The 16051-nt window shown below is 42.3% G+C and overlaps 2 protein-coding genes across 2 annotated transcripts; both read right to left on the bottom strand.

Annotated features, from left to right (window-relative positions):
• Positions 1-1276: 1276 nt before the first annotated feature.
• On the bottom strand, positions 1277-8438 carry LOC115204270 (U4/U6.U5 tri-snRNP-associated protein 1). Its single transcript, XM_029769713.1, has 20 exons — positions 7828-8438; positions 7347-7401; positions 7204-7259; positions 6949-7075; positions 6741-6843; positions 6534-6611; positions 6202-6301; positions 5927-6072; positions 5201-5407; positions 4889-4998; positions 4664-4800; positions 4427-4551; positions 4065-4232; positions 3739-3849; positions 3448-3535; positions 3249-3339; positions 2904-3039; positions 2675-2764; positions 2290-2411; positions 1277-1512 (listed from the first exon to the last, which is right to left on the bottom strand). The coding sequence occupies exons 1-20, from the start codon at positions 8099-8101 to the stop codon at positions 1494-1496; spliced, it is 2343 nt and encodes a 780-aa protein (XP_029625573.1). The 5' UTR covers positions 8102-8438; the 3' UTR covers positions 1277-1493.
• Positions 8439-9634: 1196 nt separating this feature from the next.
• On the bottom strand, positions 9635-10724 carry LOC115202622 (N-acetyllactosaminide beta-1,3-N-acetylglucosaminyltransferase 2; the record flags this gene model as incomplete). Its single annotated transcript, XM_029766711.1, has 1 exon — positions 9635-10724. A coding segment is annotated over one exon (981 nt), but the record flags the coding sequence as incomplete, so codon positions are not given.
• Positions 10725-16051: the final 5327 nt, after the last annotated feature.

Raw genomic sequence — 16051 nt, 5'->3', positions numbered from 1 at the left:
ATTATGGCCAAACAGTTACTGCCAAACGTTACTGTACTGTAGCCTGCATCACGTGCACACGATTTCACAACTTCACAGACGTCTTATCCCATACCAGAAAGCTCTAATCTAAGCAATAGTGTGCATTAAAATAGCTACGATTTTAAAAGCTTTTAGTGCCTTCCGCTACTTGCCCCCCCGTCTCTCATTGCTAGTTGAGACTGGCTAGACATCGGTTTGGCTGACAGTGTTGTCAGCGGTTTCACTTAGGTGAGACAATTGACAGGAGAATGCGCTCTGCAACTGCCTGACACCACCTGAGCAGAATTGAGAAGACTTTAAGGAATGAACAATTATAAAGGGTGTGTTCGTAAATCCGCTCTGGCTATTTACTCCGACTCCAGAGCACTTCTGAGTGTGCCAGAGCGCAGAAATACTGATGAATTTACGAACGCTCTAAACACATTGAATATGGCCGGTGTCAGTAAACGTCGGCAAAAATGTATAATTAAATTGTTGCCAGCAGCAGTTAGTCACCAATGCTCTGGATAACATAACAGCCTAACCATCTCTGCTAGGGCGAGTAAAATGGTGCCGCCTGGTTTGCTTAATAAGGAATTTTAAGTGATTTATACTTTTACTTTTGATATTTAAGTATATTTTTGCAATTACATTCACTTTTGATACTTAAGTATATTTAAAACCAAATACTTTAACTTATTCAAGTAGTATTTTACGGGATGACATTCACTTGAATAATTTTCTATTCAGGTATCTTAACTTTTACTCAAGTATGATAATTGGGTACTTTTTCCACCACTGGGTGTTCTCTCATGTGTCTGGAAGTATCTAGCAAGCTAGCCAACGTTAGCCGTTGTGAGGTCAGAACGCTAACATCAACCCTACTCCCCGGCCAGAGAATTTACGCACACGCCAGATTGAATTTACAAACACAGCCAATGTCATTAAATAAAACTACATATAAGTAATATACACAACTGAAACTTTATTTCATGGTAATTTCCTATGTGGACCTGACAGAGACAATGCAATACATTGGCAATTGAATGTTCACTATTTTGGGATTTTGAAGCTCAAAACATTTTGTAATTTCATAATGCAATTGTGTACAAAAATAATCAGAACTGAAAACCGCATTTTTTTTAGAATCTAACCAAATGCGAACTCAAAAAGCACTAATTGCTCAGCACTACTAGTCAGGTATGTACCTTCTCCATCAACTGCAAGCATTCACATGCTGCAAACAAATGAAGAAAATAAAAGGAACCAGACGAAGTCATGTCAAATCTTTAATGTATGCAAATAACAAATTATAATCATTGTAGACATAAAACCAGGGTCAAAAGCACCAACGACTTTCTTTACACACACACAACAGTAATAGGAAGCTACTTGATTTTATTCAATAAGGAAAATAAACTTAACATCAGTTTGTCTGTGTAATGGTGCACGGCACGCGTCCTCACTGGTCAGATCCCTCTTCTCAACCACATCTATTTGGTGATGTTGTTTCTGGGGAAAGAGGAGGATTACAGACAAAGCATATTAAGAGAGAAACAGACAGTAGTGTGAAGAATAACTAGGTACATACTCAGTTCACATTCTCCTTAAAATTAAAAACATTTAAATGAAATACTCTGAGCTGTTACTTGCAACCCTGCTCTGTGTAATCCACAGTTGAGAAACTGATGGGGTGGGGCCACAAAAAGAAAAGGGGGATACATTTTACCCAATCAGAACTCACGAGGGACCGCAGTGGCTCACGGGTCTGCATACCCACACATGCAGTCAGCCAGCCTTTTGGGGAGCCCCAAGTGCCATTTTGTTGTAAAACGTTTTAGAGTTAACTTCCTGCACGCTTACACATTTTTGCCATGGGCGGAGAGAAAGGTTTGCAGTTTTTAATATAACTGAGTGGGGGTGACTAACAGAATCAACAGTTGGTCAGTTGGTCATTTTACCATGAGTACTACAAAGTTCAGATAACTGGCCGCTAGACTAACTTACCAATTTAAAAAATGTTTGCAGACACGGGCAAATTGAGTATCTGTCAGTGACTGACAAGAGAGAAACTGCTGGTGCACAACCAAATTTCAAAATGTCACCTTGTGTATTCTACTATTCATATTCTCAACAGTAAGTTGAGACCCCGACTGAGTTCCTACAAAAAGGGGGGTGCCAGTTGCCCATCCCAGGTCTAATCAATCACAAAAAGTGTCACTGTAATTAAACTAGAAATACATACAAGACAGGGTGAAAGGAAAAATAAGAGGTTTGTAAAATACTCACGCATTCATGCTTTTCCCACTCCCACTCAGAACAATGTAGGGCGTTTTCTGTGACTTCTGTTTCTCCTGAAGCAAAGCGACAGTTCCTAGAGGGGTATCACTACTGCTCATCTTCTTCAGCAGCTGATAAGAGACACGTGGGGGGGGGGGGGTATTTAAATACATACTCGGTCAAACCACTGACTAGACGAGGCTTGCGAGGTCATATCCTCAAGGACTCAAATTGGGCAAGCCCTGCAACATGAATATTCTAGTAAGGCCTGGAAATAAAGTGTTATTCAATTGAAAGCCATATGCGATGAAAAGTATCAGATAAAATAATAAAGTTCAGATGTCAGTAAAAAAAAAAAGTTAAATCATCTTTGAGTGAGCCAAGTTAGACATACCGCTTCCTCTTCCAGCTTTTTCATCCTCCTCTCAGTCTTCATCTTGCCAGACCCCTTCCCATGAAACCGATGTGAGAGCTGCCGGAAAGCCTAGAGAAAGAATAGGGCTAGCGTGAAATATTCTCAATGAGCACCATTTACCTATATTAAAAACAGCAATTGACACATTTGACAAAAATCATCCTTCTGCATGTCAATGTTTTCAAGGGAATTTCAAATAACAATGTACCTCTTTGGGAGTGAGCTTCCGTCCAGATTCATCCACATACTCAATCTTGACGTCTGGCTTGTAGGCATCCTTCTCCTTGAAGTCCTGGGTGAAGCCTCTATATTCCTCCCTCCGACTGTACTTGTCATCTATAGTCCTAGAGTTGGAGAAACAAGGATAGAGTATTCCATGGAGGCTAACGGGTTTTCATACATTACACATGCGCAACCCAGGCTTTGAGCCCCCCCAAAAATGGTAAATGACTAAATACATGCCATTTTATTTATGTTGAAACTTTTGCATTGTCTGTGAGAAAGTGGTGATTATTTAACTAGCATATAAGCGCACAAAGTAGAGGTAGCTCACATCTTGTCCTCAATGCTGTAGTTATCATTGGGTAGGGCACCGGTAGGCGCACGGACACGGGATATCTTCTGCATTTGAGTGTCCAAGAGACCTAAGGGAGAGAAGAAGAGTATGAACGAAACTATGGAGATAAAAAACATGACAGTCCTTTTCTAAACAAATACTGTCAAAGTGGGCCCGTCTACCCCCAATCTCTTACCCTTATTCTTGCAGAGCGCCAAGGCAGCAGCCAGCCCAGAGTTGACAATGGGTTCTTCATCCAGGATGGTGGTCGAGGCTGTGGCGAACTACGAGATAGAAGTAAGAGGCAAGTCAAGCACATCCACCTGACACATTTTCACTTCAGTAGTTCAGGGGGAAAAAGCTTTGCGTATTCTTATGGGTCATGGTATGTTATTCTCTATATTACCTACTAGAGGACTCCAAAATGAGCACTACTTGTAAATGCATGGGAATATGCATGAGACTACAAGGCAGTAGGATGACTCACATCAGGCTGCTTCTGCTCCTCATCCACGTTGACGATGCTCCAGCCAACATTCTCATCCCCGTCGGAGTCTGAACCGCCAGCGCCATCTCTCTCCGCCTCCTGCTCGAAATCCTACAACAGAAGAATACAGTTGATACAAGAGACAAACCAAGTGTTCAAGTGCAAACACACAGAGCTCATGGTTATTTCAATTCTCCCTACTGAGCACATTAGAATACAATTGGAATCGCTTCCTTGTTCATGAGGTGGTCATGTGCCAATTCTAATGACGTACTTCTTTTTTAAATGAACAGTTAGCTATAGCCTGCCTCGTGCACTGTACCCACCATGATATCCTCCTGGTCCTCTCGGTTTCCCGACAGGCCGTAGGTGGGGATGTCACCCAGAGTTCTGCAGAACTCAGAGGTGGCATTGAACACAATGTTCAGGTTGTTCTTGTCTTCTTCATCGTCACTGTCGTCCCCTCTTGCAAGCCCTCGGACCTGCTCTGCCACCTGAGGGCCAAGAGAGTGAGAACAATGTTTGAACATTTATTGGTGATTAAATATCACAACAGATTTGTTAGTAATCCACTCAATATTGCTGTTTTCCATTGTCAAAGGAGAGATCCTATCCTGTATACTGATCTTTGGCCACAGTGATATTCTAGCATCGTAAAGAGGAACAGCTCTGAACAGAATGCTCACACCTTTTCCCCAGAGTTTTTGAGCAGCTGTTTCTGTTTGAGTTTTCGCTGTTTCTCCAGCTGCTTTTGCAGCTCCTGCTCTGCCTCGTCCTCCTCCAGCACAGCCGGATCAGGGGGGGTGAAGTTCTCTGAAGGAAAAATAAAGAGTAAGTGTCGTCATAATATTGAAGTAAACCAGGCATGAGTGAACCAGACATGTATTTAGCTCATCACTAAACCACTAACAGATGTCTCCCTCACCATCGTCACTGATGTCCATGTCCGCCATCCTGATGTCATCTGACTGTTGGGGTACATCTAGTCCCGGTATGTTGACACGCTCCTTCACCCCTTCCTGGCCCTCCTCATCCAACTGCTTGCGACCCCGACCCCGTGCCCTGAAGAAGAGAGAAAGAGTCAGACCAAAAAAAAATTTTAAGGGCTAATCTGTCATTCAGATTGAAGCGAAGCTGATGGGAGCAGAACCTGGAGCCAAAGTCGGTGTTGCGTGTGTCGTCTAATTGGAGATCATCAGGCAATGCCTTCTCCTTCTTCCTGATCTTCCTGACGCGCTGCTTGGTCTTCTTAAAGCCTACCTATAATAACAAAATAAGTAAGAACCTGTCTGTGAATAATGACAACAATTAACGATAACTCAGTGTGTGAACAATTCTCCAAAAACACACACACAGACTTAATACTCAAAAGAAAACACATTCAAGCATTACATCTGAGACAAGAGCAAACATATCCGAAGGACAGCTTCTAAGGCCCCCTCCCCACAGCCTCAGCCCTCACCATCTCCTGGGGTGTGTAGTACTCTGAGGCAATAGCGAGAGCAGGCATCTCCAGAGACTGGGCCTGGTTCCTCAGGGTCTCCCTGATGGCCTGGAGCTCCCGTTCCCGTTCCCCCTCAGCACAGCCCCCTTTGCTCAGCCGGAAACTCTTCTTCTTCTCTCCATCAATCTCCTCATCATACTTGCCCAGTACAGTGCGCGGCTTGAACTGCAGAGGTGGACATTGGACAGTGAGATTGAATTAAGCGGTGAGAGTGACATGATAGTATTTCAGAAATAATGAAAAACGAAGTTGATACGTAATTTCTTACCGTAACCATGTCATCCACACTCTCGTCCTCACCGTAACCATGTCATCCACACTCTCGTCCTCACCGTAACCATGTCATCCACACTCTCGTCCTCACCGTAACCATGTCATCCACACTCTCGTCCTCACCGTAACCATGTCATCCACACTCTCGTCCTCACCGTAACCATGTCATCCACACTCTCGTCCTCACCGTAACCATGTCATCCACACTCTCGTCCTCACCGTAACCATGTCATCCACACTCTCGTCCTCACCGTAACCATGTCATCCACACTCTCGTCCTCACCGTAACCATGTCATCCACACTCTCGTCCTCACCGTAACCATGTCATCCACACTCTCGTCCTCACCGTAACCATGTCATCCACACTCTCGTCCTCACCGTAACCATGTCATCCACACTCTCGTCCTCACCGTAACCATGTCATCCACACTCTCGTCCTCTTCATAGGCTTTGTAATCAGGCTTTTTCTTCTTCAACTCCACATTCTTCTCAGCATTTTCTTTGTCCACCAGACCCACATTTACAAGAACATCGCCCCCCTCTTCATCAAGCACACCTGAAAGACACACACAAGTGCAATGAGTGGGTGGGCATGTACCACTATGTTAATGATGTGGGTCTGGCTTAATCATGGTCTTCATTAATATATTTGTGTGTTATTGGTAACATTTCAACCTGCTCTCACCTTTGTCTTGCAGTGTGAGAATGACAGTCTCCCCTTCATTAAATGACTCCATCTTGTGCTGCACAGTGAGACCCTTTAGGTCCCGAGAGCTGTAAGCGGCCTATAACAAAGACAAGCAGAAAAACATAAGACCTAGAGGCATTCTCTCACATCAGATCACTTGACGACTCAGTCTGCACAGAATCAAGACATAAAGTGCCTCCCTTAGGGGTAGTTACTTCACGGGGGGCGACTGGCATATTGCCAGAATGCTGTTTATATTTAGCTTGCAATCACACAAAAACCAGTAAGTTAAGCAATTGAGATATTCAACACACGAGAGAAGATTTTACCTTCTTGGTCTGTCCAAACTCCTCCTCCACCAGATTGCTCACACCAAACTCCTCATCCATCTCCTGCAGAAGCTTGGCCTATAGGGAAAGAAAGGAAATAAAGGAACCAATTAAAAACTGTGTACAAAATAACATCATGACTAATACACACAAACAGCTCTCTTCATCTCACAGCCCTCCTCCTTCCATGGTTCCCACCCTACTCACTCTCTTCTCGGCCAGTTCCTTCTCTTTGGCCATCTTCCGGCTCCTTTCAACCCAGGCAACAGTGTCATCCAGCCAGTCTTCTTCTGCTAAGGTCTTCACTTTCCTGAAAACCATAGCAGGAGAGGAAGAGAAAGAGAAAATGAATTGGATCACTAACTACTATAGTCCAAGTTGGTGTACGTACAGCCTTCCTGCCGTTAGACCTTACCCCAGTTTCTTATTGAGGAGCCTCTTTTCCTTCAGAGCTGCCAGTTTCTCCCTCATCTCTTTCTGCTGTTTAATATACACTGGGTTGATCGTCTCTGCAACAATTGGCTGCTCCTTTGTGCCGAGCTCTGGGGCAGCAGACAGGGAGGGGTGAGTCAGTAAAATTACAAATCAGCAAGTCTCACATGACCTCACTACTCCAAACATGGTCATCTAGTTCTAGTCAGAGAAGTAACATGGCTCAAGTTTGCCTCACCTTTAGTGGTGTCAGTCATTTCCAGAGGCTTCAGACCAAGCTTGGCCCTCAGTTTGCTGTTAGAAAGAAAACCAGGGAAGAGAGTTATTCAGAATAGACCATCATCAGTGCTCCATCATTCAATGTCTGTGTCTTTCACTTACTTTGTCTCTTCAATGGTAAGCGAGGCATCTCCACTTGCAGACTGTGGTGCAATTTCTAGAGGAAAATTACAATTGAAGTCAACAACACAGGAGAAAACCTGTCATCTTCGATGTCATATATGCAATAGGTCAGTCTATATTTAAGCAATAAGGCCCGAGGGGGTGTGGTATATGGCCAATATACCACAGTTAAAGGCTGTTCTTAAGCACGACATAATGTGGAGTGCCTGGATACAGCCCTTAGCCATGGTATACTGGCCATATAGGTGCCTTATTGCCATTATAAACTGGTTACCAGCATATTTAGTAAAAATAAATGTTTTGTCATACCCATGGTATACATTCTGATATACCACGGCTGTCAGCCAAATCATCATTCAGGACTCGAACCACCTAGTTTATAATTGAGTGTATTGCGCACTGATAGGATGTAGTTATGAATGTTTGTGCATGTGGATATCTGCATGACTGATGCATTTACCTGTGCCCTCACATCCGGGCTCCACTTTTTCTTTCTTTACGCGAGGCTCCCCAGTACTCCTCTCCCCTTTACTGCGACCGTCTCTCTCGGAACCCCGTCCACTCCTTTCCTTCGATCTGGATCGTTTCCTTTTCTCCCGCTCTCGGTTGCCATCTCGTTCCTTGTCCCTCTCCCGGTCCTTATGACGGTGTTTTTTGTGTTCGCGGTGACCACGTTCTTCGGCATCCTTATCTTTATCACGGCCCTTTTCCTTGTGTTTTTTCGACGAACCCATCTTCCTTGTTATGTTCTATAAAAGTGCTTGCTAACTAGTTAAAAATAATAATAATACCACTAACTTTACCTCTCCGTATGCAACAGCTAACGTTTATATTCGCTAGCTATGCTAACGTGCCAGCGATTGTTGACAGTCAGTAGACGATTAAGATTTTTTTTAAAGTTATCTGGCTAGATGAAAAACGTTCAACTATAGCCAAAAACATTGCTCGTAAAACCCCATCTCAGGACAAGCTACAACAAATTGTTTAAGCAAGTCTTTACTTACGTGAACAAAAACACAAATCGCACTGGAAACGAGTGGACGACTTGTGAATGACCTTTTTAGATGTATTTCCGGGGTGAAATGAAACGTCACTTCAGAACAAAGACTTTTTGTTGTTGAATGAACTATGTGAGAAAACCGACTCCTGATACTTCCATCTGAAGTACACGAAGTGATTTCGTTTTCCCTGGATTGTGTTGAATAAGTCTATTTGCAGGTTATATTTTTGAGTTATATTTGTGGTTTTGATGATAGCCTACTGTTGTGAAAATACCAACTTTACACTGTGACATTTTGTTTGACACAGTGAAGTAGAGTGAACTAGGCCATGTTATGATGAAAATAAAAATAGAAGAGATAAGGTGAAAAATAACATTTTTAAATGCAATTCTTTTTCATTTGCAAGTCTCATGATATATGATAGTGTGTCATACAAAATCTATGATTATGTTATTAAAAGGTTGTATTTTCATATACATAACATGCCACTTGAGAATAGCCAGCACAAATACCGTATGGTTAAATTGTAAAAAGCCTATAACAATTACTTCTCAATTTCACATAAATAAATGTGTTTCTATCTACATGTAAAATACAATTATTTATTTATTTGAACATCAAGCAAAAAATTCAACTGACAGTTGAATTGATTTTATTGGAATGAAACAGACAAAAAATGTCTTGCTGACATGTTCTGAGACAAGTAAATTAACTAACTTAAGCACAGAGGATTGAAGCTATGGTCACCATGGCAGTGGTGGAAAAAGAGCCCAATTGTCATACTTGAGAAAAAAATAAAGATACCTTAATAGAAAATGACTCAAATAAAAGTGCAAGTCACCCAGTAAAATACTACTTGAATAAGTCTAAAAGTATTTAGTTTTAAATATACTTAAGTATCAAAAGTACATGTAATTGCTCAAATATACTTAATTATCAAAAGTATAAATCTTCTCAAATTCTATATATTAGGCATGATTTTCTTGTTTTTTAAATGTACGGATAGCCAGGGGCTTACTCCAACACTCAGACAATATTTACAAGCAAAGCATTTGTATTTAGTGAGTCCGCCAGATAAGAAACAGTAGGGATGATCAGGGATGTTCTTTTGATAAGTGCATGAATTGAACCATTTTCCTGTCCTGCCAAGAATTCAAAATGTAACGAGTACTTTGGGTGTCAGGGAAAACGTATGGAATAAAAAGTACATTATTTTCTTTAGGTATGTAGTGGAGTAAAAGTTGTCAAAACATAAATAGTAAAGTACAGATACCCCAAAAAACTACTTAAGTAGTACTTTAAAGTATTTGTACTTAAGTACTTTACACCACAGCCTGATGGCCGTGGTCTGGTGTCCCACCCTTTCATAGTTTCTTCAGCATGGTGAGGGTGGACTCTGTAGCTGCCTCCATAGTGTGAGCATCTCTTTAGGGTTTCGCTTATGAACCAGCAGCACAGAGCTGTAAGCACAAGGCTTCTCCCTCTCTGTTTCTGGGAGATCAAAGGTATAAAATCCAGGGTGATGGATGGGGGCCACCCCAAGTCTGTGGAGGCACATGCCCAGATACACATCATCAATGGGGAACAGATGCACCCTCTCTGACACTTGTCTCAGACGCATAGCAAGTGCACCAGAGTACACCACCCCTCCTCCACCAGCATATGGTGGGTAAGCACCTTTGTAAAAACTCTCTGAGATATAGTATTTGGTGGTTGGCTGTCGGTTTGGCATTGCATTCTGAATTACATCCCCCACAAATAAATCCTTTATCTTCTCAGTTTTGTTCCTATCTGCGCTCCACATGCCGTTCTCCTCCCTCTGTTTATGCAGGTAGTCCAGGAGGGAACTTGTCCTAACAAAAACATCATCATCACCCTTGAAGACAAACTGTGCCCCTGGACAGTGGTTCTGAAGCCAATGCCAGAAAAGCAAATCTTTCAGGGTCAGGTTAAAGAAAGTGTCCCTGAAGTCCCACTGTAGGATGTCCCCATACTGCTGGCTCTCCAGCATCAGGAGGCCCCCAAGGTCTGGGTGAGGGCCCGTTGTTGAGTCCTGTCTACCCAGCAGAAAGACTGTGCGCACCAGCCCACCTCTCCCCCCGAGCTCCCCCTTCACCCAGCCACTTCTCCCCCATGTTTCCCGGATAGCCTGCCTGTTCTCAAAGTTACCCACCTGGGATTTGATGGCCATTAGCAGCATAGGTAGCTCCGGCCCAGTGCTTTCATTGCCAGCACACACTCTGGGCTGGTTCATGAGGAAAGGGTACACCCTGCAATGCATGGACTGGACGAATGACCTCATTTGCTCTGGCAGGGTATTGAAGTCAGGTAGGTGTGGCAGCCAGCACTTGTCTGGGCCACAGTCTGAGGAGACCTCCATCTCTGGTGGCTGAGTGCTAAGCCTTGTTATCATACCTGCAGTTGAGTTGACCCTCAAAATGGGGTTATGGCGCCGGTCCCAGAGATGCTGAAGGTGGTTCCACAAAGCACTGTCCTCCAGGCGAAGGTTCCAGAAGGGGCCCAGGGGATGGGAGGCCAGTGCCCCAGAGTTGGCAGAGGCCCCTGGGGCAACAAAGTGGACAGGTAGGTGGGGAGGGGAGTAGGATATGGATACAAATATGGACACCATGATATAAACCAGGAGATGTCCCATCATCACACTGGGCATGAGGCAGAGGCACAAGATAGTTCCATTGCATCGGCATCGGGCCATTGGCTGCTGTATGCAGTAGGACATGAATAGAAAGAATAGAGAGAGAGAGAGTTAGCAACTCACTGGTAAAAAACATGAGCATATAAACATGTTAAATGAAGAGCATGAGTAGTTATCAAAATGAGGTACTTTGTTTTATTAATGTGAGACCAATAAGGAGATACAGCCAGTCAGTACTAGAGGCAACTGCAGGTCTCTGAGGGTCAGTGTCCTAGGTGATGCTCCAGAGAGGCTTGTTATCTGTGCTTGGCCAAGGACTCAGAGCATCACACAGCCCAAAATATTTACATCATGTACCTTTCAACACAACATTGATTAGGAAAGCTGAAGGTATACCATGTTTCCTATTCCTCTCAAAGTTGGTGAAAATAAACTAACAAACATCCAGTTACCATAGATATAACAACTTCCATGTAATAGTCATTTCAAGGTTATTAACCCACATAGTTTTGTCTACATTTTGCTATTGTGAATGTATGTTTGCCATCATGAACCCCCCAAAAGATCAACAATCACATACAACTTCGAAGGTTATAATGAATACATTTAGATTAATATCCTAAAGACAAAATGTAGACCTACATTATTAGCTAAAATAAGGTTTCCATTACAACCGAAAAACATTAGCATACTGTTGTTCATTTTATAACAAGACTATGGTCAGGAGTAACTTACAAAAAGTACTGTAGGCTCAGGCGTGGAGAAGACGTGAGTATCAGTAGAGGAAAGAAAACGTTATTGAAGATCCATCAGTTTGACTATTCGATCCTCTTACGCTTTTCTGCTCCTTTAGTGATGGCTGTAGACTAGGTTTACAGTAGGGTCTTCTAAGTCGAATACATAATAAACTAATATTAAACATAGAATTAGAAAATGAACACCAGCAAAGTACAGTAATCGAGCAAGCTGCATAGGTCGTTCATAGGCTAGTCAACATCCCAAGATTTAAGAAAATCATGGCGCCTCATTTATCCATTGGTAGGAAAAGGAAGAACAAAATTGCCCATATTCTTTCCTATCGTCCCATTGCGTTGAATCAAAATAATTATATGAATTCTTAGCTTTAGTTGGCATTGTGTTCAATAAGTATCATTCATAGAGCTTGAAGAATGCAGGAGAGGCTCCGCAGGTGAATTCACCACAGGTCAGCATTTGCACATAAGTCATGGATGGATGGCAACAAGGTGGAAGGTAAACCACACCCAGAGGCCGACGACATCTGTCACGAGGGTTTGAAATATGAGGCCACCCACCACAAACACAAACAGTGAAATTCCTCAAAGAAGTAGGCTTATTGTAAAAATAATTCATGGTATTTACAAATCACAGACAACCTAGTTTCATTCAGCATAGTTGTTTAACATATACATTCAGATTTACATTGTTCTGATTGCAGAATTGTATTTGACTATATGGTTTGATTGATGGACATAGACATAATAAGGGCAGCTTCATAATAATATATCATACTTTTTTAGAGGACATTAGCTATAACGTATTAGTACAGCAACAGCCTATAGAGGAAAACATGTCTGCAGCTATAAGGTCATAGGCTAAGTTGAGTTTGAATGTGAAAGATTACTTCAAAATTGACTCTTCTTTTCTCATGATATGGATTGTGAACATATCTTCTTTTCTCATGATATGGATTGTGAACATATACTGCCTCAAGCTTCACCACTCTCTCTCTTTAGTTTTAACACACACAGAAAACACACATTGTACAAACCTGAATAAAACTCCCTCTAAGGCCATAGTTTTAGCACTTTTGTGTTAACTGCATTGAGGGACACCCGTATCAGCATAATTTCTCTACCCCTTGATTCCTTGCCGGTCTATGGCCCTCCCTCCTCTCGCCCTGTCCCTTTTGCTCACTGAAACCTGCCATGGCCCACTCCCTCTCTTCCCTGACATCATCAGTTTGTATGCAACGATGGAACCAAAGTTTGACCAAGGACAGAGGTCCTTGGCAAGGCAACATCAAGTGTTTCCCAGTTTCACTATGCCTGTACCTGTCTACTATTGTTTACTGGAGAGGCTGTTGTCACACAGACCACATGCAGTGGATGAGTCCCAGAGTGGGGCTGCTGATTGATCTGCCCCCAGGGTACCTAATCACACCACCCTCCCTCCCAACCAACACTTATGTAATGGTGAACAGGGTGTATCCGGGTTCAGTGAAAATCTGAATCATCAATGGCAATCTGACAGTCCCACTGACTGTATAATGTAACTGTTCGATAATTTCCAAACTGGCACTCATGGCTTGAATGTCCAACAGTCACTGGGGAGAGAGCAGCAGCCTCTGTGCTTCTTCAGAGTATCACTCACTAATGTGCCGTTATATTGATTAAGTATTTTCTTTGTGTTGATTTCACCTTTCACATGTGTACATTTCCAGTCAACAAAATCCACAATATATACACTGAGTGTACAAAATATTAGGAACACCATCCTAATATTGAGTTGCACCCCTTTTGCCCTCAGAACAGCCTTAATTCATCAGGGCATGAAGTACCATGTGTCAAAAGCGTTCCACAGGGATGCTGGCTAATGTTAACTCCAATGCTTCCCACAGTTGTGCCAAGTTGGCTGGATGTCCTTGGTGGTAGACCATTCATGATACACACGGGAAACTGTTGAGCGTGAAAAAGAAGCATTGCAGTTCTTGACACAAACCGGTGCGCCTGGCACCTACTAGCATACCTCGTTCAAAGGCACTTACATATTTTGTCTTGCCCATTCACCCTCTGAATGGCACACATACACAATCCATGTATCAATTGTCTCAAGGCTTAAAACATCCTTCTTTAACCTGTCTCCTCCCTGTCATCTACACTGATTGAAGTGGATTTAACAGGTGACATCAACTAATAACTAATGTTTTGTATGCTCAGTGTATATATACTGAACAAAAATATAAATTCAACATGTAAAGTTTTGGTCCCATGTTTCATGAGCTGAAATAAAAGATCCCAGAAATGTTCCATATGCACAAAAAGCTTATTTCTCAAAAATTTTGTTAACAAATTTGATTACATTTTGAGCATTTCTCCTTTTCCAAGATAATCCATCCACCTGACAGGTGTAGCATATCAAGAAGTTGATTAAACAGCATGATCATTACAAAGGTGCACCTTGTGCTGAGGACAATAAAAGGCCACTCTTAAATGTGCAGTTTTGTCACACAACACAATGCCACAGATGTCTCAAGTTTTGAAGGAGCGTGCAATTGGCATGCTGACTGCAGGAATGTCCACCAGAGCTGTTGCCAGAGGAATGAATGTTCCTTTCTCTACCATAAGCCGCTTCCAACATCGTTTTAGAGAATTTGGCAGTACGTCCAACCGGCCACACAACCGTAGACTACGTGTAACCCCGCCAGCCCAGGACCTCCACATCTGGCTTCTTCACCTGCGGGATCGTCTGAGACCAGCCACCCAGACAGCTGATGAAACTGAGGAGTATTTCTGTCTGTAATAAATCTCTTTTGTGAGGAAAAACTCATTCTGATTGGCTGGGCTTGGCTCCCAAGTGGGTGGGCCTATGCCCTCCCAGGCTCACCCATGGCTGCGCCCCTGCCGAGTCATGTGAAATCCATAGATTAGGGCCTAATGAATTTATTTAAATTGACTGATTGCCTTAAATGAACTGTAACTCAGTAAAATAGTTGAAATTGTTGCATGTTGCATTTATATTTTTGTTCAGTATAAATATGGATATTTCATGTGTGTGCCATTCATACATAAAAAGTCATACTAGAAAGTATTGTCACAACAGATTCACATGGTTTGATGTAAAAAAAAATGTATTCCAATAAACAGTTCTGGTTTTTCATATTTTCCAGAAATGATACACAGTGGATGATTTTATATTCCAGCTATCTGTTTTTTGTCCTGCACATGTTTTGGAGTGCAAAATCTTTATCCTCTCCCTTTTACTTGACCTTCATATACAATGGGTAGATGATTCTCATAACATACAGCATTGTAATCCTGTAATCAACCATTAATATTGTTGGTATTAACATCACTGATTATTATTGTCGCTGAACAGCAATATCACAGTTTCTTTATCACAGTAAGTTGTAGGACAGAAGAATGTTCTCAAACATAAAGATTCTCCCCCCGAGCCATCAATTATGAACAGGATGAAAACCATACAGTTTGTATGCGTGTGCACACGATCATACTGAGATAGATCAACACATTTACATTTCAGCCATTTAGTGGATGCTCTTATGTAGAGCAACTTACAGGATAAATTAGAGTTAAGTGCCTTGCTCAAGGGCACACACATAGATTTTTCATCTTGTTTTTTCATCTAGCGACCTTTCGGTTACTGGCCCAATGCTTTTAACCGCTAGGCTACCTCATGCCACATCCTTTCTCATGCACCGTGGCATTGAGCAGGTACACTGCAGTCTGGATTGATCAGAGGAAATATAAGCAGGGTTGAGAACATGCATGTCCAGATCGTATCAGTCGTTCTTAGTAAAATTCACCACTTTCCATCAGCTGAATGTGATGCTCTGATCATGCCTGCCTAACAAAGCAGCATCATATTAATCACATTGCACTCCATACAAAGATCACTGATCAAAGTTCCAGGAAGATAAAACTGTACATACAGGGAAGGGGACCCATTACTACAATATGAAAATAGTATTATCTGTTCATGAGAATCAATTGTTCAACGGGTTGGACAAAGTGAGAGTGTTACAGCAGAGTCATCAGAGGCTGTCGGAACTGACCTTTTGATCTCCCAAGGAAACAGAGCAACAGGGTGAGAACACTACAGAACAGTTCTGATAGTTTCCCCACATCTTATGGACAGTTCTTACCCTCCTCATTAATAAAGGAGGATGTCTCTAATTTGTCATCTGTCCATCAGACGGTTATCAGCATCATCCTTGATGTCAGTATTTGGAACAGGAAATAAGAGAACAGTAGAAAACAAGCCTTCAATAC

This window comes from Salmo trutta, chromosome 12, assembly GCF_901001165.1.
Source record: "Salmo trutta chromosome 12, fSalTru1.1, whole genome shotgun sequence".
Classification (NCBI taxonomy): Eukaryota; Metazoa; Chordata; class Actinopteri; order Salmoniformes; family Salmonidae; genus Salmo; species Salmo trutta.
This window is presented reverse-complemented; position numbering and strand designations above follow the sequence as displayed.